We start from the raw sequence: 22,987 nt of genomic DNA on the forward strand, positions 1-22,987 counted from the left end.
AAAAAAAAATGAGATATCTTTGTCTACGATGTGGATGAGATAATATATACTCTCATATGAGATGAAAAAAAGATTCTTAATACCTTCATTTAGGATGGGAAAGACAACGAGAAGTTATTGTATGAATATGAGCTCATAGACCTTTTAGAGAATCTGAATGTATTGAAGTGTTGGTGTTTATTTATTGGAATATTTTTTTGTTGTGTGAATAAATTTGTGGTTGTTTTATAAGCATATATGTGTGTTTATTAATTTAATTTTGTGGATATCATGGTTGGATTGTTTGATTATAGCGTTAGTTGAGAACAATGAGCTCTTTTAAAATTTGTTTTATTCAATGAGAGTATTATCTCATTAAAAGTGTTGTTTTTAGAGTTCGAGGAAGAAGCTTTTGAGACAAGGAAAAATTAAAGACTTAGTTTATTGTTAATTCAACTTTGTAGATGCCTATATTTAAGAATAAAATTATTTGTTTATGTAAGAACTCATTTATTTATAATATTTGAAATATTTCAAATCATGAAAATTTCTAAATCTTATTCTGTGGATGTTTTAAAGTATATTTTTATTATGGGTTGTTATTATAACGAAAAGCGTTACATTAGTGTCTTAAAACATCTGAATATAAAAACCCTTATTTATTGTAGTGTTAGTGTCGATTTGTTTCCCCGTGTCATACTTTCATTGGCATCCAAATGTGACAAGCCAATTCTTTAGATTGACTTTCAATAGGTTTTCAAATGGAGAAACAAACACACTTAGTAGTTGATAATTTATAATTAATGACTGAATGGACAATCATTATTAACATTAACTCAAGGTATGATTATTGTATTCCAAGTTTTAAATGTGTGAATTAAATAATCTAAGTATGTCAATTGTGTAATTTTGGTCATTTTATAAAATATATAACAAATTTTGTTGATGTCACACTAAATAATGAATGTTAAGGATGTAACAATTAATGAGTCTTACACATGCTTATGCGTCTTAAACACATTTTTGTTCCCTCTAACATCACAATCATGATGAACCAAAAATATAATTAAATAATGTTAACATATCTATCAGACAATGGTCATTTGTCATATTATCATCAAATGTTATGTCAATAAAATTTGTTAAAAATTTAATGAAAGACTAATAGAATAAAGATAATTGTACAATGATAATGTAACACTTGAAAAAAAAAATATTTGCGCAATTAGAACAAAAAAGAACTAAAATAATACAATTGTAATATTTAAAGGAGTAAAAGTGTAAAAAAAACTAATAATAATATAATGCCTTATATTTGAAGGAAGTTTGCCCTATGGTTCATGCCATGTTTTAGGCTTTTAGCACAAGGTCATCATTGGCAACCTGCACGTAGGTGGATTTAAAAAAAAAGTAGGGGGATTAGTTTTTTAAATCTATTGTTGAGATACAAGGCCTATGGGCCATGGCCCACATGGACTGTTATTTATTAATCCAATTTCTACAAGATCCGTGTACAGGTTAACTAGGTAGGGAAATTTGGGAACAAGAGAGACCAAGTATTGAAGAGGCTTGAATGTGGTAGATTGCAATTTATTTATTTATCTTACTCGTGAAGGCATACTACATGATATGCAATGCAAATCGTAAGAACCAATTCCTCCTCCTCTTTCTTATACATATCCTTAATGGCAACCGTGGACTTTGATCTGTTATATATAGAACTTACATACTACTGTACCAATAAAATTAAATTGACATCCATTTTTAAATAGGAATTTGATTTCTTTGTTGTCCCTTCTTTGTTGTCTCATCAAAATAACATTACATGACAATTATATTAATATTTAATGATAACATTTAATTTTAAAAATCATTAAAACTGTATAGTTTTAAAAGGACAACACAAGAAGAACAACAGAGAAGTCAGATCCTTCAAATAGTTGATAAACAAAAACTTAGGTAAAAGACAATAAATGTGAAATATTCCATGTATAAAAGTAATCAAAACCATTAATTCTTAATTTTATCTCTTTATTTGTTGACATTTATAAGAAAACGATGAAAATGAGAGAAGATAGAAAAGGCACGCACATCTACCTGTAAGGTGGCCATGATGCATTTAACGCACATGAACTGTGGTACATAGAATTGAATTCGGAATAGTTTTGATAGGCCTCTCTTTATTATGGGCGTTATCTCCATCTGCTAGTGGTAGCAGAAGCTATTTAATTCGGCACATCAAATATCACAACCAATAAGCTCTATATAAAGGTACTGCAATGTTTCTATCTCAATATATACTAGTAATTTATAGAGGCAGATATATCTACCGAGGGTTAAACATTTAGCATATTTGCTGAGGGGGTACCTTTGTAGACACTACATACTATCCATAATATGGTCGAAAACAATCCAGCAAGGGTTTTTGGTTCTTCTATGTTTCTATGTTTGCTTGTGTTGATCACTTGGAACAACATTGTTGTTGTTGTTCCACAAGCTGAGGCTCGAGCATTCTTTGTTTTTGGTGATTCGCTAGTTGACAATGGCAACAATAACTACCTATTCACCACTGCTCGTGCCGACTCATATCCTTATGGAATTGACTATCCCACTCACAGGGCCACTGGCCGTTTCTCTAATGGCCTCAATATCCCGGACATTATCAGTTGGGTCCCTAATTATGTACTTATGTCATTCTTCCTAATTAATTGGTTTCTGTTGCTTTCAGTTCCATGTTTTTATGCTTTGTAATGTTTTAATTAATACTCTTAATTTGATATACTATATCCTAAGCTACAATATTTATTGTCCGTTATATATAATAAATATATACTTATTATGAGTGCGTCATACATGTAGGTGAGAAAATTGGGTCAGAACCCACACTGCCGTATCTAAGTCGCGAGCTCGATGGAGAGAGGCTACTCGTTGGTGCCAATTTTGCTTCTGCTGGGATAGGAATTCTCAATGACACTGGAATTCAGTTTGTAAGCCATTTTTTTTTTTAAGTTGTGATGAATGATTTTGCTAATTCAACCCCGATAAGTTTATTTTAGTTTTTGTTTTGGTTATACTTTTTATTTAAGTAATAATACACACACGCAGACATGAATTTTTATTTATTTATCAATAAACACTTATAAAATAAAATAAAAGGATAAAATGATTTTTTTTTTATAAATTAAAATTAATTTATGGATAAGTTAAAATCAAGTTATAGCTAAGCAAGAGAAGTGAAAACTTTAACACTTTTTTATTTTTATTTGTAAGAATCAAAAACAATATCAGGAAATGACTTATATAAAAATTAATTTCAATTTATTAAAGAAATTTATTTTATTTTACTTTGTTTTTTTTTCTCTCCAACAAGTTATTATTTTTAAACATTCCTGTTTAATCAAAAGAGGAGCAGGGACCAATTAAGGCAAATATGCATGCATCCTCTGTTCAAGCTAGTTTTATGCTGTTTGACAGATACTGGTATTGAATGAGGCCATTAAAATGCTATAATAGTATAATCTACATTTGCAGATAAACATAATCCGAATCAGCAGGCAATTACAGTACTTTGAGCAGTATCAACAAAGGGTGAGTGCACTAATTGGACCAGAGCAGACTCAACGACTGGTCAACCAAGCACTAGTACTCATAACCTTAGGTGGCAATGATTTTGTCAACAACTATTACTTGGTGCCATTCTCTGCAAGATCACGCCAATTTGCACTTCCAAACTATGTTGTATACCTTATTTCCGAGTATCGCAAAATTCTTGTGGTATTGCTATCCTTCACTTCTTTTCCTGTTGCTGTTATTATAGTATTAATAGTATTATCCCTTTTTTTAATTCTGGCTAACGGTACGTTTGCCATGCATATAACCGTATATACACAACATTGATGAACCATCCAAAAGAATAGCCAACAGCTTTAGGCAAAGGAACAATTTGAACAAGAACAATAATTTTTAAACACCTCATTAATACATCTATTTTTTTTTTCTTTCTATTTCTCTCTTCGTATCACATTGCATCACCTATCATCATATCAATATTTTTTCTTTCTTTCTCTCATTAGTGTTAAATAATATTTTAAGTGTTCAAGTATATTTTTCCTTTGAAAAATCTATATATAGTTTGGGAATAAGTCATGTTCATTCTTTTTTACAAATAATTATAAATATCATACTATCTTCATTTGAGAATTTGCAAAGAAAATAATTAATTAACAAATTCCCTTTTTATGATTATAAATGATAATAAAAAATGATGTGAACATGATTTTCATAATTTAAAAATATATTAATTATAATAAACTAAAACAGTATTAAACCTTAAAAGTTTTCTTAATTTGGATTAAAGTTGGAAGAAGCCAAAGGTACTTTTATTCAAAACAACAATTTTTTCATTCTTCATTTTGTGAATTAGAATTCACAATTGTGCATTGATATTTGTGAAAATATTTTTCAATCTTTAATCCAAAACATAGTCTTAAAAATTCAATTTTTTTTTCACACGTGTGTGCGCACTTTGGTGTGTTTTTCATCCGTTATCTTCCTATTAATCTCAAGAGTGTGTTTGTTTTAACTTTCAAGGTTCATCGAGTTATTTTCAAGAAAAAAAATGTAATTTGAAATATGAAGTTTTTATACTTGATATAAACTTGAAAAAAAATATTTGTAGACATTGCTGATTTTTGGGAAAATAACATTATGTGTTTATTCGATCTTTATTTATATAGTGATGAGTGAGTAGTGGATGTGTTTGCCTTTTCATAATAATATTACTATGTATTATGTGACTTTTCATAAATCCTACCCACCGAACATGTTCATTTATAAATTACCCAATAATAATATTCTTGAGAATATAACTTTCGAAGGTGTAATACGTAATATATTATATGCCTTAAAATTAAAACCAGCGCGCACCTAAAAGATCACTGTTAGCATTCATTTGTAGTACTAGCTAGTAATAGCGTTGGTGATTCTTGGGTAAATACGTATCCACCTCTGTCAAATAGAGGACTCCGTTGATTAATTGTGTCTCAGAAAAAAAACGAGCTGTACCTGGGTTGGACAAGACACGAATTCAACAACAGATGTAGCAAGTTGAGTGGTGTTTTACCTACATAGTCTTAATGAATTCGAATCTTGAATTTTAAAAAAAGAAATATAGTTTTCTATTACATGCCAACCCTTAATTAGTTATTGACATTAGGAAATGGTGGGAACTTCGTAGTGTAATAATATAGATATGAAATGAATCATTTTATGATAGTATGATGTGTGCGTGCCTGTGGGAAGCAAGTTGAGTTATGATGCGACATGACGGGTTGTTAGAAGCCAATTGAACATTCATTCTACCGATTTATAAACATTGAGTAGCACTAATTAAGGAGAATTGGGTCTAGCAAAAGGAAATAATCTTCCAAAACTTGGTGAATTAAGATTATGCCTCAAACAGGATTATATTCAAAGGAGGAAATATGTGAAAAATCAAATAAACATTGAGTAGCTAGGAAGCATGTGGGCTAACGTACTATAAATGTGTCTTGTACCTTACTATCTTTTCTAAGCGGGCTTTTTTTTTCTTTCTTATCAGCTTTTTTAAGCAAGCTCACTATTCAGCACCAATAATTATTGCTATGTATGTAGTACTATTGTTATTGTTATGTTAATTAATTAAGTGGATGCAGAGGCTTTATGAGTTGGGAGCAAGGCGAGTTTTGGTGACTGGAACGGGACCTTTAGGTTGCGTGCCTGCAGAACTGGCGCAGCGTAGCAGAAATGGGGAGTGTGCAGCAGAGCTGCAAGAAGCTTCTGCTTTGTTCAATCCACAACTCGTTCAGTTGGTGAATCAACTCAACTCTGAAATTGGTTCGGTTGTCTTCATTTCAGCCAATGCTTTCGAATCCAATATGGATTTTATTAGTAACCCACAAGCGTACGGTATGTATGTACTATCTCTGTTTTGCTGCATTTACTCAATTATATGTGGTTGTTCTACATGTTTTAATTTCTGAATTTGTTATGGTTGTTGGCTTAATGCTATAGAATCACCAATAATTTATTCTTAAAATTTAATTAAAATTAGACAGTTAAAAATAGTAAAATACACAAGAGATAAATATATCGTTATTGTTATCCATATTTTATGCAGATACTAGGGGTGTGCAATATAGGATCCATATTAAAAATCCTATGTCAAACTCTGCACATCCTTGTTGATATGTGCCGAGTATTGTACTTTTTCAAGTGTTTTTCAGAGCAAACACGTAGAGGAGTGTGGTCCATAAACAAGTAAGGCAGATAACAATCGTAAGACGTAAAATCATTGGTGTGTTTTCGCACAATAACTTCAGCTTTTGGGATGAGATGATTCCTCTTATATCTGAGCCGTGTATTGGTCCTTACATTACTTATTTTAGTTATTTAAGTCTTTGGGCCCTTCTTCAGAAGGCCAACCGCCAACCTCCCACAGTAGGTACGCTATTCAGTATTCACCCAATGGAGATATGGGGTATGTTTGTTTTAACGTTTAAAAGCCTCCAAACGGACGTTAAACTAGAAGTTGGAATTTGTAGCTTCTCACAAACACTGTTTCACTCCTTGTAAGAAAAATTCTTATGTACTGACCACTGAGTAATGACAAATTATATCAGGCTCACTTAAATAACACATGACATATTATAACTATAGCATATTAATATTATTCTTAGAATAATTAAGTATTATTTGGCACAATTGTAATTTTTTATACTCAAATACATAGTATCATTTTATACTGGGGCAATTTTAAACAAACAGTTTCTGTCGGTTCAGTAATTTGGGAGCGTGAAGCGTGGTAGCTAGCTATATTAAATTTGAACGCATTAATTACCCTCTTTACAATTCACATGCATGTAGGTTTTATCACATCAAAAGTTGCATGCTGTGGTCAAGGACCTTACAATGGGATTGGACTGTGTACTCCGGCGTCTAACCTGTGCCCAAACAGAGATGTATTTGCATTTTGGGACCCCTTCCATCCAAGTGAGAGAGCAAACAGATTGATTGTGGACACATTCATGATTGGAGACTCCAAATACATGCACCCAATGAATCTCAGTACCGTGTTGCTTTTGGATGCAACTTCAAGGACCTAGCTAATTATTATCTTCTTCCTGTTAGGGTCGTGGCATACATTCTGCACTAGATTTTGTGTTATATATTGATTGTTTAAGCAATATTGTTACAAATTATTTGAAACCACGGGATTTCTATGATTTTTTCTCTCTCAAATCTCTGCTTTGAGGGAGGAAAAATAGAGAAAGGAAAGTTCATTGTGTCATTGAATGTACCAGTTTAGGAATTGTAACTTGTGAGCCATGTATCGTTTGGGTGAATTGGGTCAGATAATTTGTGGGTAGAGGCTAAGCCCAAAAACTGTTTGGGCTTGAAACTTTAAGTGTGATAAACTTAGGTATATGAGATGTACTAGGAATTTACCAAAACTTGTTCCACGCGAACCTTATCTTAAATTCATATATACTTTATTCCACTGGAAAGCTTTATTTACAATTAATATGAAAAAAAAATAATAATGATTGATACATCTTAGTACCAGTCACACCATCTCACACAAATGTGGGGGGTGATAAAGATCAAATATAAATGCTTTTTTTTTTTTAAAAAAAAAGACTTGATTGGAATGAGATGAATATGGATATGTATTTGAGGTGAATTGCTGGCTACACCGAGCTTATTTTATGCAAGTTGTTGACTCATTCCAGGTAGGTAAACATGGATTTGCTAAATTACACCATTTAAATTTATTTATCCGCAAATCAAGCATCACAAAATGGTATGAAAATTGACATGTTTAAATACGAGTTCATGTAGTTTGTTAAATGTAGGCATATTTCTATCTGGTTTATATGTGCATAGCAAAAAAAAAAGAAAAATCTGGTTTATATGCTTTAGTCTGTGCAACTTCATGTTTAGCGGGAGCAATGCGAACATAGTTACCCGGCCGAGTGTCATACAACTGATCAATTTTTAGTATTATATTATGTATATTTCATGTGTCCATTACCTTAACTTGATTAAAATTGATCTATGGTGTCAAATTGTTGTCCGTAATCCTTGTTCAAGATGAACACAAGTTTGATAATCCTACAAGTGAATCCCTACCGGCTAACGACGTAAGTGTGTATTCATGCAAACAATATGTTATTAATTAGAAGTCATCTATTTTTTTTTTTTTGGTTAAGCCAACTTGAAAATATTTGAACTTATGCATTCTTTACATACTTTTGTGTTGATGCGTATAAGTATAGTGTCATTGACATTCCTACTTATGTTGGAGAAAATTTATATTTGTTATTTATTTATTACCTGTTAGGGTACCTGTTTGAAGAATATTTATGAATTTTTCTGATATTCAAGGATATCCTTGGGTATTTAAAAAAAAAGAAATATTAATACAACATAATTAAATATGAAATAAGTATATCAAAGACATATTTATGAATATTTAATTAGAATTCATCTATGAATGTTTAATTAGAATTCGTCTAATTAAACATGACATTTGTATCTATTAAGCATAAATAAACATATATCCTAAGTACGAATAAAATTATAATATCTCAAAGTATAAGTTTAAAGGAAAAACATAAGTCCAAATATGAAAATTCATTATATATATATATATATATATATATATATATATATATATATATATAATAATACTTTTAGGATGCGTTTGGATAAAGAGAATTTTAACTAAGAAAAGTAATTTATCAAAGAATTTAAATTTTTTTAATTTAAAATTAATTGTTTGGATGATTTTTTATGAACAATTTAAATTTTTGAAATTTTAAAACATAATTTTAAACAACTAAAAATGTGAAATTTTAATTTTCTTCTAAGAGGTAAGAAATTAAAATTCTCTTATTGATAGAATAACTTTCCAAAACATTTGTGTATTTCCTTTATAATTTTTATCCTCTCTTCCACATGAAAGTTTCCAAAATCCTATTTTCGAACTCGTGACTCTTTCCTCACATTGATGATCCTTTTCTTCAAGAAACATCGTATGAGCTTGCGGAACGTCGATCAGGTGCGGGCATGGGGGGACATGTAGAACTGCACATGTTAGGGAAACATCTGTCGCTGCCTATCACGCGGCGGAAGTGCTCGTCGGTGCGGAGGGCCTGGGCTATGTCTTGTGCCGTTAACTGAATGTTGTGATCGGGTGTGGTGGTGTACGCCGCCATGTCCCGATTCCCCTACGACTTCCCATGCCGCACTAATATTCTTCTCTTTGGAAGCACACCAACCATATCTTCTTTTATGTTTGCATTCATTTTCTTTCATCCTTACAATTTTTTTTTTATCCAAACACAAAATTTTAAAAATAAAATAATTTCAATTGAAGTATTTTAAATTCTTAGAATTTAAATTTTTTTAGAATTTTAAATTCTCTCATCCAAACACTCTCTTATAACTTTATAATTTTATGGGTAGTGGGTATTCATAGATACTAATATTATGACATCTGTACTGTGAGTAACAAATATTCATTATTGTTAGTTCATATGAATCATAAGGATTTTCAATCCGTATGTTTTGAATTTTTTTAAAATGCATTTCTTTTTTCATGGCGACGAAAAATCACCGAAATCCACCGTATATTTGTAAACAATGTACGTATACCATCGACGACAACAAACACTCATAAAAGAAAGCTAACAGAAACAAGTTACAATAAAGAAGTGTGATTTTACAAAATATAAGAGCACTGCAAAAAAAAAATAATCAATATGTTATTTGTAACCAAAAATATCCATAGAGGTATTTTCGATATTTTGGAAAAATGCTTAGTATACCAGCAAAAATACCACGTATCCCAAGAAGTTCCCATGGAACTCAAGTGAATATTGAAAGTTTAACTCTTTTTGAAGTTCAACTTTAGGGATGATAATTATTAATTGGTAAAGTCTTAATAGATAAATATAATATATTTGTCTCCATATTTGTATTTTTTTTTTAAAAAAACTTGAACCTAAGGTTAGATTAGATCCACATTTGTAGTAACTTTGATGCCTGTGTGCTTATCTGCTGAGTACGATCAAATCCCTAGACTTATATATGTTACCTGTATTTTAATTAACTATAAAATAAAAATGTATTGATTAAAAATACAACTAAAGTTTTATTAAAATATTATATATATATATATATATATATATATATATATATATATATTATAAAACAATATAAACATAATTAGAAAACATTATAAACATTACAATATATATTTAAGATCAATTGTGATAGTGGTGCATCTCTAACATGATAGTCTGTGGAGTTCGAAAATGGATCCTCTTTATTTTTTTTCATATTTCATTTCCTTTATTTTTTTTCATTTTTATAAGCTTTTAGAAAAAGAAATCAATTGAAAATGATGAGCAATTTATGAAAAGTGACATTTATTTTTTTGCAAGCTTAATTAATAATGAAAGGAATGGAGAGAAAAAATGGAAAAGGTTAAATCCGTGCACAAATTATAATCGTCGTTAAAAATTTAATATAACTGTCGTTAAAAAAGTATTTTCTAGTAGTGGTAAAGTTCACTTTATTGATTGAGTCATAACTTAATAATTCAATCTTATGCAGTCACAAAGAAAGTTGAAATTTGAACACAAAAAAGAAATAAAGATGAAGATTTACTAGATTGTCATATTTTTTTTTAAAAAAAAACATTATTATACATGTATATATTATTATAATCATGTTAATGTTACATATATCATCATATTTAAAACTAAAATTGTCTCGATCGTGAGGAGGTTTTATTAAAAAATAAAAAGAATGTTTTACTAAATCATTTATATCCATCATATATAATAATTTAACATTCTTAAGATAAAAATTCCTCACCATAAAACACCCTTAAGAGAGCGGAACAGTGGAAGCTAGCCTCTCTGCCATCTAAAAGGAGAGGAGGGTTCGCACCGAACGCCACCCTATTTATGTGGATCACGTGTACATCTGTCTACTTTCGTCCCCACCCTTATTTAAGGAAAACACCTCGCTATTTCTTTGTTTCTTGTTTAGCTCAAAAGTGCATATTATTGACCATTTTTTTTTCGTTTTAGTTCTAAATTAACCAAGATACGAGTGATAGTAAAGTTTAACAGAAAAACATCAATGATTAGTCATGAAAGAACTGAAATATATCTGAGAACATATTCCTGTCTAGCTAACTCTATACTATATATCTTTTTGTGTCATTTTATTCATTTAATTAATATTCTTCTATATCTGCCTAAGTTTGCGGCGCTTAAAACAACTCGGGGTTCCCCTTTAGGCATGTCTGATATATATTTGTTGTTAGACTAAACTACAAGTAAAGCGACTTGGTCAATATTTGATTAATTTTAGCCTATGATTTGACACATCCTACAAACTACCAAAAATTAATCCTCTAGCCCAAATGCCCCATTCTAGTGATTCTAGTAGTATTTCTGATCAAACTAATGAAGGAGTTAATGCTATCTATTTGAGTTTCTATTTATCCAAATATCATTGATGGACTTGGAATTAGATCGATTGCGATTTTGAAATTGGACACTGAAGTTGATTGTGAGACGAATTAATTAGAAGCATCATGCAATCATAAACTAGTGGTCAGTTTCAAAGGATGCGCATCAAACTAGTTCCAGAACTAGATAGACAACAAAGTTGACATAGCATAACTCTAGTATTCGATCTTCCTGAAATAGTTCTTGTTTTTAATATAACACACACTTTGACGTCAACTGTTTTTGGATCTACCCCTATGTTAACTAGCTACTTTCTCATTCTCACATTAATGGGTTTAAATCTCTCTCGTCGACCTGTCCCACTCTTCGATTCCATTTCTCAGGAAAAGACTCAAAAGAGTTACACCTCTCCCTTGCTACGTAATTTTTTTTACGATTAGTTGGAAATTAAGGAGACAAGAGATTTGTTTCTCACTCTTTTTGTCATTTTCGAAATATAGAATACTAAATGAAGTTTCGTAACTCCTAATTAACGTAGTTGTGCTGACCCAACATGTTGGTCAATTAATATGTTAACTGCCAACTTTGGTAACATGCATTGCAACCAATGTACGGATTGTTTCTTCTTCGAAGTTGTATTTACGCATAAGGATGTATGTTATAGTATAAGTGTGAGCTGAAATCACACGGTAGGAATAAAAAGATTGAATATTATATAAATGAAAAAAAACTCATAAATATGAATCTTAAGGTTCTGAATTAAAATGTAGTATCAAGTTTATTTATATGTTTACTGATGGTTCATTGGTAAAAATCTCGATTTATTGTCCTTGATTACTTATGTAGTTACTCGTGACTCTTTGATATAAATCTCACCGGTTTATCCCTCTTGGTTGCACAACGTTATTCATGATTCTTTGATATAAATTTCTCCGATTTATCCCTCTTGGTTACACAACAATGTCACGTATCATATCGCATAGTCAAGCAATTATGTCTAAAGGTAAAAATATTTAACCTGAATGTTTACTAATGGTTTAGTTGAGCTAGGAAGAATGACGATCAATATTTTTAACCCTGTCTACATAGGCGGCTAGAAATTACTAATGCTGGTTTTGGATGTTGAAATTGAGGGAAGGTTTCCTCTTCTGCTAAGACCACTCACTACAGCAATTAACTTGATGTACTTCTTCTTGATTCGGCGGTCTGCTTTAACTCTGAAGAGGTGGTAGCTAGCTAGAACAAAACATTTATGAATGCGGTTTGCAAAGATAAATTAACCTCTCAAGCTACACACACACACACACACATATATATATATAGCCCTTCCAATTGCTTCATGTAAGCCACGAGTTATCAAACCTAAGAGAATCATATTCATACACAATCAACAGTAGTGGTCACTCCTGTTTTGCAGCCATGACTAGTGTTTTGGTGTTTGGCTATTGTTTAGTAATAAGCTTGGTTGTAGCACTAGGTTCTGTTTCTGCTCAACCAACAAGGGCTTTCTTCGTATTTGGTGATTCACTCGTGGACAGTGGTAACAATGATTTCTTGGTAACCACAGCCAGAGCAGACGCTCCACCCTATGGCATTGACTACCCAACACACAGACCCACTGGACGCTTCTCTAATGGCCTAAACATCCCTGACTTAATTAGTATGAGTTCCTTTGTCATATATTGCCAAATAAAATCAACATCTTTTTACTAATGAATGATGATATATACTTTTTTCATCCGTGCCTATATATTTTTTCTATATATAATTTGCATGCATGGCCATAACTAGGCTTGCATTGGCTCTTGAGTATTAATTTATTCATGTACGGGGTTGTGCAATTCATGTTTATTACAGGTTTGGAGCTTGGCTTAGAGCCTACACTACCCTATTTGAGCCCGCTACTAGTTGGAGAGAAGCTCTTAATTGGTGCCAATTTTGCCTCCGCTGGAATTGGCATTCTCAATGATACTGGAATTCAATTTGTAAGCATAAATAGTAGTAATAATTGTTAATTCTATTGCAATCCAAGCTTTATATGTTGAGAACATAGTGCAATTTAGAGTGCATATATCGGTTACATACATAAAATCAATTCATGTTAACTAGTATGGTGTGTATGATTGGTTTGGCAGTTGAACATTATCCACATTCAGAAGCAACTGAAGCTATTCCACGAGTATCAGGAAAGGTTAAGTTTACACATTGGTGCGGAGGGAACCAGGAACCTAGTAAACAGAGCACTCGTCCTCATCACTCTTGGAGGCAATGATTTTGTCAACAATTACTACTTGGTGCCCTATTCGGCAAGATCTCGCCAATTTTCTCTCCCTGACTATGTGCGCTATCTCATATCTGAGTACCGCAAAGTTCTAAGGGTATATATGCACTCTTTTCCAAACATAATAATTACTATCTTTGAATCATGTAGTCCCTATCTCGTATATGATTAATCTCCACAATATTGCAGTTTGTTAAGGAATTTAAAAAACATGGGCATAAGGTTCAGCTGGCATATATAAATAATGCCTATATTTTACGATCAAGATACATCATCAATTTAACAATATTTGAGGATCGCAGAATAATGGTCAAAAGTCCTGTTTTTGAGAATGTTCTGCTGCATGCACGTACCAGTGTTACTGTCAGTGAAGGAATGTGTGTATTAATGCAAAAGACACATGTATATGTTTTGGTTGGTGAGGGGTACCAAATTCATTTCTCACTTTCGAGCATCATATTATTTCAATGTGCAGTTGATGACACATTGCAATGTTATATATCTAGCTACATGCTATAATTATATTATGTCCCATATAAACTGTATATTAGATTATTTCTCCCTAACGTACATATGTACTCACCTTCAACTGGCTTAATTATTTCCTCCATGTAGAAAATATATATATACGAGCTAATTAACAACATACTTTAATTGAAAACAATTGCAGAGGCTTTATGATTTGGGTGCACGTAGGGTTCTTGTAACGGGTACAGGACCAATGGGGTGTGTTCCTGCGGAATTAGCGACGAGAAGCAGAACTGGTGATTGCGACGTGGAACTTCAGAGAGCTGCATCCTTATTCAATCCCCAACTCGTTCAAATGTTAAACGGATTAAATCAAGAACTTGGTGCTGACGTTTTCATTGCTGCTAATGCCCAACGCATGCACATGGATTTCGTTTCCAACCCTCGAGCTTATGGTATGAATATTAATTCCACCATGCAACATTCAGACCAGCTTTCAAATTTCAAATTAGTGGCACTATGTTTTTAATTTATGTTACACTCACAATCTATAGCATTGGTCCTAATTTTTCTCCCATGAATGATATTGTTTAATTTTGTCCATATAAAATTTATAGCATATACTGAAAAAAAAATTACAATAGCATATTAACATTGTTTTCATTTTTAAATTTAAGAATGAAGTACGACAAGATTTTTTTAAAATTATCAATTTCCTAAAATCTTTCTCACGTGAGTACAAAATATACAATATGATTACATAATTCTTAATAACTCATTTGGTTTGGGCGGAAAGAAATGAACGAAAGACAGAAAAACTTAAAAATTTGAAATAAAGAAAAAGTGGAAGAAAAGACAAATTTCGAATCCCCCAGAAATAAACATTTTCCTTCCTTTTCCTTCCACTTCCTCCTTTTCAACTAAACAGAATGACCCATGTGATTTAACAAATAGATCTAAGTATTTAGAAAAATTAAGGAGTGTGATTTAGTGTAATTATAAAATTTTAAATTTGATACTACTAAATATACATGTTTATGAGGATGAGGACGTGAAGCCCAATCATTCTCCTTCTGAGAATTTTGATCCCACAAATTTAAAGCTAGGTCTAAAATGTAATTGGGCTGACAGGATTTGTTACATCGAAGATAGCTTGTTGTGGGCAAGGGCCATACAATGGGGTTGGACTCTGCACACCGACCTCAAACTTGTGTCCGAACAGAGACCTTTACGCGTTTTGGGATCCATTCCATCCATCAGAGAAAGCTAGTCGAATCATAGTCCAACAGATCCTCAGAGGCACCACTGAGTACATGCACCCCATGAATCTCAGCACTATCATGGCCATCGATTCCAAGACTTGATCAATGCATCATCTACAATAACCTTCCTTCGTATTCTATCTATGTGTGTGCCCCCTAATTAAGTTTATTTCATCTTCTCATGATAATTCCTTAGCTAGTGTGGTTTGTGCTGCAAAGTTAATTATTATGTACTGGTTTGTCCCTCCAATTGTTATTGCTCTCTTGGAAGTAATTTTGGTCTGTCATCAGAAATAAAATGTTCTCTATTCCTTTGCTTGCATCGGGTGCAAATCTTCTTTTTTAGGGAGGAGGATAAGCAGTATTTCTGGATTTAATTACTAGTTTGGTAAACGTAACTGGATTAAAATGATTGTGATGTTTGTAATTATGCATGCAACATTTTCAAAGACTTCAAATAAAATAAAATTAAACAGTTAATGGGCAATAGATCGACAATTGCGTTAATATTGTCAGGGAGAGAATTTAAATTCACAATAATTAATGAGAACGACAAAAGTAAATGATCTTAGTGTCTTTGTCTTTCTACTTACCCAAAAATAAAAATTTATTTGTAAGGGAGAATTGTCAATACAAATTTTACTATTACAAATGTTAGATACATAACATGTTAGATACAAACATAAAATTATTAATGAAGCTTATTAAAACAGAGTTATTAAAAATATGCGTATGTATTCCCCACACTTTAAGTTCAAAGAACTTGGAAAAATATGTCTGTACTATAAAATAAAAGCTAGTATTCATTGCATTTACTATCACAACTTTAATCTAATTAAAAACAAAGACTATTGACTTGTCTTCGAGGGATCATCTAGCTTGTTTTAACATGTATAGTTATATAGTTGTCTAGCTAAACGATGATGAATTAATGCACATGATGAATACATGGAAGATTCTGAAATATTAAAAAATAGGATTATTAGCAGTCACGCTTTCAATACCCTAATATTCAGAACAGTGCATTCGTACGTCTTCAAAGCTATGTGTATATATGTAGGGCATGTAGGCTCAGTCAGCACAAAAAAGTGATGGCATGAAAGCACAATTTACGTCCAAATGCATTTAAAGAATGCGCCAACCTTAGAAGACGGCAACTAAGAACATTGCTGAAATAAATACGTAGGGGCCAAGGTGCGCTACTCATTGTGTAACATTAACGCAGCCTCCGAATGCGCTATACGGAGTAAATTAATTAATTTAACTAATTGCAATTTTGACCTTGATCTATGTTTTTGAAACCAAAGCAAAATAGTAATACTAAAAGCCAACCAGAAATTAATGAGTAACCTTAGTTTTTTTTATTTCTAAGGAAATGTATAGATCAAGTCCTGCCACATTGTGCAGTTCCCATGTGAATTACTTCAATTGTATTGTTTCTTAATTACTAGACCGAAGAGGGAAAAAAGCTATAGGTTTGAGGAAGTGGGAGAGTCGAGTTTCAGATCAAGTTTATGACTTAATTGGGTTGGAATTAAATAGCCTGCAATGTTGGTTGAAGTATCTTACTGGAATCAATTATAGATCAAATTAACACTTTGTCATGAGAGAAAGGGATGTTAGTTGAACCGTTTCTCCAGCCAAATTATGTGATGTAGAGGATATTAGGTGTAAGGGTAGTTGGTATTTTAAAGTCTATACAGCTCATGTATTGTTATTCTTATTTTAATCATATATTTACCATATAAAGTGGTCCTTGTAGTATAATCATCATCAATCTTCTAAAGGATCCAAAAAGTAGGGGGTATTCTCCTCCCTGTTACTGTGTATGGGCCTACTATTTACGACGAATTGATTTAATTCCCGAAAAACAAAATGACATTTTAAGGTAGCCCCGGGAGAGGAGAAGGAGGAGGGAGGCGAGAAAAATATCATTTCAGCTAGTTACTTGATATTTGTGTGTTTCTTATTGTTTACCGTTACCAGTATGACAGTATCTAGATGCCACACATTAGATATATGTGTGTTTACATTATATTTTATGAACCTGATTTTTTTTTTTTAGATATATGTGTGTTTACATTATATTTTATGAACCTGATTTTTTTTTTTGGTAAAAATTGATTTTAGTCACTGATGTGAATGACTTAATAATAACATGCTAAAATATATTTTCGTCTTTATAAATATAAAAATTTTCGGGATCTCTGAAATTTTGAATATGTTTTTTTATCCTCGCAAAAAATATAAATGTATGATATTTGAGATTGGAGTTGGATTAGGAAGATTTCAACCTACGTGTCAATGACAAATTCCTATCATGTGTCAATTAGACGTATGACGGAATGACATTAACATATAGGATCATATATTTTGAGTCAAAATATTACACATTTATATCTTCTAAAGATAAAAAAACATACTTAAAATTTCATAGGAATAAATTTTTAAATATTTTAATATTTATGGGAACAAAAAGTATATTTTAGCCTTAAAATCATGGGTTTACTATTTTTCTTTCTTTAAACTTTTTTGAATTTCCAATTTTACTCCCTACTATAAATTTGGATTGATCAAAATTCCTAAACATTTTTCTATATGTTTTTAAATAACAATATTAAATAATGACGTAAAAATAACGTTGATAACTAAATAACTTGTTGGGTCATGCATAATTAAGGTGTGTCATGCCATTATTATTGATTTTTCTAGTTGTTTTGATGTTGTTTCCGTGTTACATACTGCTATAACGTTCACTCACTGTAATTTGTTTGGCCTGGTTTTACACTCCTCGTGTTTAAGCAATTTTTGAATAAGATTTGTTTGGCTTCTAAAAACAATTGATTTATCACATCATTAATGAATTTGTGAGTGTCATGTAACTTTTTCAGTAAATTTTATTTTTAACCAACCATTTGTTTAGAATATTTGAAGACTTCAAACTAGCTAGTTAACAATAGATTAACAATACAGTTTACAAAATACACGCTTAATTATATTGTTAGATTACCTAATGACATAACAAATCATTGAGTTATCAGTGTCATTGTTAAAAAATTTAAGAACCAAAAGATAAAAAATGCAAAAAAATATTTACCGAAAAATGATTTTAATATAACAATTGTTCTTTGGATAGATGATTTTAATAAATTTTGTTTGAATATTTCTGCTAATAAACATTATTTAATTTAATTTTTCTTCGTAATAAAACAATAAAATATTTAATAGATCCGAAATTGATTAATTAATAAATTGTTTTTAATCCATGTGTTATAATCTAAAAAAAAAAATTTATCCAACCCTATTCAGCTGATGGGAAATAAGAGGAAGGATTCTAAACAAAAGGAAATAAGGATAGAAGCAATTCTTCTACTGTTTGTAACTTGTAAGTCTTTAAAATATGAAGGAAGGAAGAGATCGACGTGAGTCTCATGTAAAAGAGCGTTTTGTCCGCTTTGGGACGGGAAATGGAATTGCTTGTGTGTTTTTTTTAGCCATTGTGTTGATACTTAGTACAAAGAAGAGAATAACTATAATTCTTTTATCACACTTATCATTATCATTCATTCTCTTAAAATCTAACAATTATAATAAATTATTAATCTTATCTGTTAAATTATAAAAACATGATTGATAAAAATGATAAAGTATAATTCTAAAAAAAATTACTTTTGGTATAAATTGACCCTTTATATATATATATGTATAAAAACTTATAAAACACGTGGCATAAATTGCAAATTATATTTATAGCAGCAAACGTAATTCTACGTATTAAAATTTGCTATAAGTTCACGTATACGGATATACCATTGTTCGGTCGGTCCACACATATAATGCGATCAAAACACTGTTTTACTATTCATTAATGTGCTCCAATAATTGACAACAACCAAGGTCTCAGTTTGTGTATGTACCGTTATAATTGAATTTAAAGTAGTTTTTATTTATTTACGAGTGAATTTATAGAAAATTATAATACAATGACTCTATTAACTGTTGATATTAAATTCTGAAATCTTTGAAATCATTTAGATGGGAACTTGACCTATATATACTTATAGCTAGTTTTCTGATTAAAGAGAGGTTGAATAGAAATTATGGCCTCCTGAAACATTTTTCTTCCTTCAAAAAGATACTTTAATCTCGCTTACTGCCTAACATGTATTATAAGTTAATCATTAGTCAATGACAAATGTTAATAAGACTTACTTTTAAGTTTTAAACAACCCGTTGAAATTTGTTAAAAAAACAAAAAAATTGTAATATCATATTTTATTTAATGATTTTTTCCCATAATTTTGTAATTTTAAAAAAATAACCGATACCAAAAAATATGTTAAAAAGAATGTGTTAATTAGAGAGTATGTTGCTAATAACACTCCTCTTCGTAAACAACACCGGACGAATTCTCTACATTAAAATTTAATATTTTTTATGGGTCCATTAAAATTTAATATGAGAGAGAAATTTGAATTTATCCATATTTCTTAAATAACATAAATTTACACTATTTTTTTAATGGTTAAATTAATTTACAAGTCCATATATTGTCTTACTCAATTGGTTGAATAAATACATGAATTGCTATAAATATTTGGATATGTCTTTAATTTCTATAAATAAAAAAATTATAGGTTCCTAAATTCTCAATATATATTTTTTATTTCTACTGATAAAAAAAATTATTGGTTCCTAAACTATTTAATAATTTTTAATTAGATCCCAGATTATTTTTTTTCAATTAATTAGGTCCCTATATCTGCTAATTAGTGGAAATGTGAAAGATGATATAATAAAAATAAATAAAGGATGAAAATGAAAGAAAACTCAATCTAAAATTCTAGGTTGGTCCAAAAGGTCCATTCTGAAAATTTCTCTTACAATTAATATTTTAAATTTAATATTTTCTTATTTTTATTTAAAAATTAAGATAGAAAAAGTAATCAAATAAAGACAAGGATTAATGTTGTATGATCGGAAGAGTATTATATGTTATAACAAGAAGTCGAAATCAATTTTTGAATGAAAGGCACATTTCAATTACGCGCGACTCGAAAGTGCATAGATAATGAAACTTTTTGAAGGGAGCATCAATTTATTTGCAAACTCGGGAAAAGTTCTCTTATTTGAATCTGTCAGGCGATTCTTCAACTACATAATTAAAATTAAAATATGAACTTTTTAGCATTAAAATTAACAAACAATATTTTATATTAGATCTCTCTATTAAAGGATGTTGACAACAGCAACGGTCGGAGGACTCGTTGCAAACAACCACATCAGTTAAATAAAATACACATTTTTATCAAATGTTTTAATCTGTTTTTTTTTTTTTATTTTAAAGTATCCTCCCGCCTCACAAGTACAGAGCAGTTTTTTATCCATGTGAATGAAGTATTAAATAATTTTAAATTTATATATATATATATATATATATATATATATATATATATATATATATATAAAAGAAACTTTCAATTTAACTTTGACTTTTGAGAAATTTTTTAAATATGTTTTTATATGCGTTAATTTCACGTTAAAAGAAAAACACGCTTACCAGAGCCAGAAGGAGAACGCAAGTGTGCTGAAACTTTTGGATGAACGCCTTGATTGTGTTTAATTGGAACATTTTTGCAGATACGTATTATCTAATTAAATAGTGTAATAGTTTATAAAAGTTACATAAATCTAATTTGATTATATATATTGATAAATAGATATATACATACAGGAGGAGAATGATTATGTTATGTTAAAATTAGAATGATCGATCTCAATCGTTATATTAAACTAAAAGATCAAGATTTAAATGTTTTAAATTCAAATTAAAGCTTTATTTAATCGTAAAATTTTTAAAAAATTTATTGTGTTTGGATGGAGCAATTCAGTAGGAGAATTTATTTTTTCAAAGAATTTAAAATGATTCGTGAAATAGTTTGTTTGGATAGAATATTTGAAAGAAGATTTAATTTTTGATATTTTTATGAATTATTTTGATGGACTAAAACAGTGAGATTTTAAATTCTCTCAAAAAATATAGAATTTGAAATTATTTTTTCAGAGATGCTTACTCTAACTCAAGTTTTTGCTCGCGACTTTTTCTTGCTCAACACTCGCAACTACGGGTGACTAAAGTTTTTATAGCCGATATTGACTAAGTTGTTTTTCACTGACGTTGACTAAGGTTTTTTTGGTCAATTTATTTTTATATGATATCAACCAAAACTATTTTTTGTCGATATCAGCTAAGATTTTTTTTAGATGATGTTGGTTAGAGTTATTTTTTCACTAACATCAGTCATGAGAATTTTTTGTTGACGTTGGTCAAGGATTTTTTTGACTGTTGTCATCCAAATTTTTTCAGTTGATGTTGATCAATGATTTTTTTGGCCGACGTTGACTAGATTTTTTCTAATGACATCAGTCATGACTAACTTTTGAGTAGACACCTGCTAGGATTTTTCAGCCGACGTCAATTAGGTTTTTCCAGCCAACATCAACCAAAGCTATTTTTTAGTCAATATTGGCTAGGATTATTTTTCAACCGATGTTAGCTAGGGTGTTTTGGCTGATGTCAACTATATTTTCTTAGCCGACGTCAATTAGGATTTTTTTTGCTGACATCAACTAGGGTTTTCTGGCTAACATCAGCCAGAGCTATTTCTTAACCACATTAGCTAGGTTTATTGGTTGATGTTGGTTAGGATTTTTTCTGCTAACACCAACTAGATATTTTTGATCGACATTGGGTATGACTATTTTTAATCGACATCGACTAAGTTCTTACAGTCGACATCCACTAGAGATTTTCGGTCGACATTAGTCAGAGTTATTTTTTAGCCAACATAAGCCAAGGCTATTTTATAACCGATGTTGGGTAGCGGTTTTTGTCCGACATTGGTTAAGGCTATTTTTTAGCCAACTTTAACTAGGGATTTTTCAATCAACGTTGACCAATGATGTTTTTTGGTCGACATCGGGTAGGTTCTATTGGTCAGCATCGACTAAACTATTTTTTAGCCGGTATTGGATAGATTTTTTTGTCAACGCTTGCTAGGATTTTTTAGGCCAACATTGGCTAAAAATAACCTTAGTCAATGTCGTTCGAAAAGACCCTAGTCGACGTTGGTAAAAAAATCTAGCCAACATCGACTAAAAATAGACTCAACCAATGTTAGTAAAAAATAGCCCCGATTGACGTCAGTCGACAAATATTCTCGACATACTTTGATAAAAAAATCCCTATTTGATGTCGATCGAAAAATAACTTTGGTTGATGTTGGTTTAAAAACATCACTGGATCATGCAAAACAACCATAGTTAAAATTTTTAATATTTTGTATTTTTAAATTATTAAAAATTGAAAAAATATTTTTTAATTAATATTTCAAAATTAGATTGTGTTTGTTTTGTATAAAGTTTAGTATTAAAATTTCATATATTTAAAATATAAAATTAAAATTTTG

The 22,987-nt window shown here is 30.6% G+C and overlaps 2 protein-coding genes across 2 annotated transcripts; both read left to right on the forward strand.

Moving 5' to 3' along the window:
* Nucleotides 1-2,260: 2,260 nt before the first annotated feature.
* LOC100812344 (GDSL esterase/lipase LTL1) lies at nucleotides 2,261-7,516 on the forward strand. Its single transcript, NM_001354877.1, has 5 exons — nucleotides 2,261-2,644; nucleotides 2,839-2,966; nucleotides 3,511-3,753; nucleotides 5,673-5,925; nucleotides 6,883-7,516. The coding sequence occupies exons 1-5, from the start codon at nucleotides 2,377-2,379 to the stop codon at nucleotides 7,119-7,121; spliced, it is 1,131 nt and encodes a 376-aa protein (NP_001341806.1). The 5' UTR covers nucleotides 2,261-2,376; the 3' UTR covers nucleotides 7,122-7,516.
* A 5,328-nt stretch (nucleotides 7,517-12,844) lies between these two features.
* On the forward strand, nucleotides 12,845-15,835 carry LOC100812886 (GDSL esterase/lipase At5g33370). The gene is made up of 5 exons (XM_003521735.5): nucleotides 12,845-13,167; nucleotides 13,365-13,492; nucleotides 13,643-13,885; nucleotides 14,459-14,711; nucleotides 15,388-15,835. Exons 1-5 carry the CDS (start codon nucleotides 12,927-12,929, stop codon nucleotides 15,618-15,620), a joined length of 1,098 nt encoding a protein of 365 aa, XP_003521783.1. The 5' UTR covers nucleotides 12,845-12,926; the 3' UTR covers nucleotides 15,621-15,835.
* Nucleotides 15,836-22,987: the final 7,152 nt, after the last annotated feature.

This window comes from Glycine max, chromosome 3 (genome assembly GCF_000004515.6).
Source record: "Glycine max cultivar Williams 82 chromosome 3, Glycine_max_v4.0, whole genome shotgun sequence".
NCBI classification, from domain to species: Eukaryota; Viridiplantae; Streptophyta; class Magnoliopsida; order Fabales; family Fabaceae; genus Glycine; species Glycine max.

Bases quoted from the DNA above. Each gene is read 5' to 3' on its own strand.
- LOC100812344 (NM_001354877.1), top strand. From the start codon at position 2,377: ATGGTCGAAAACAATCCAGCAAGGGTTTTTGGTTCTTCTATGTTTCTA. The intron at 2,645-2,838 runs GTTGGGTCCCTA...TCATACATGTAG, and splicing joins CAATATCCCGGACATTATCA to GTGAGAAAATTGGGTCAGAA. The intron at 5,926-6,882 runs GTATGTATGTAC...ACATGCATGTAG, and splicing joins TAGTAACCCACAAGCGTACG to GTTTTATCACATCAAAAGTT.
- LOC100812886 (XM_003521735.5), top strand. From the start codon at position 12,927: ATGACTAGTGTTTTGGTGTTTGGCTATTGTTTAGTAATAAGCTTGGTT. The intron at 13,493-13,642 runs GTAAGCATAAAT...TTGGTTTGGCAG, and splicing joins ATGATACTGGAATTCAATTT to TTGAACATTATCCACATTCA. The intron at 14,712-15,387 runs GTATGAATATTA...TTGGGCTGACAG, and splicing joins TTCCAACCCTCGAGCTTATG to GATTTGTTACATCGAAGATA.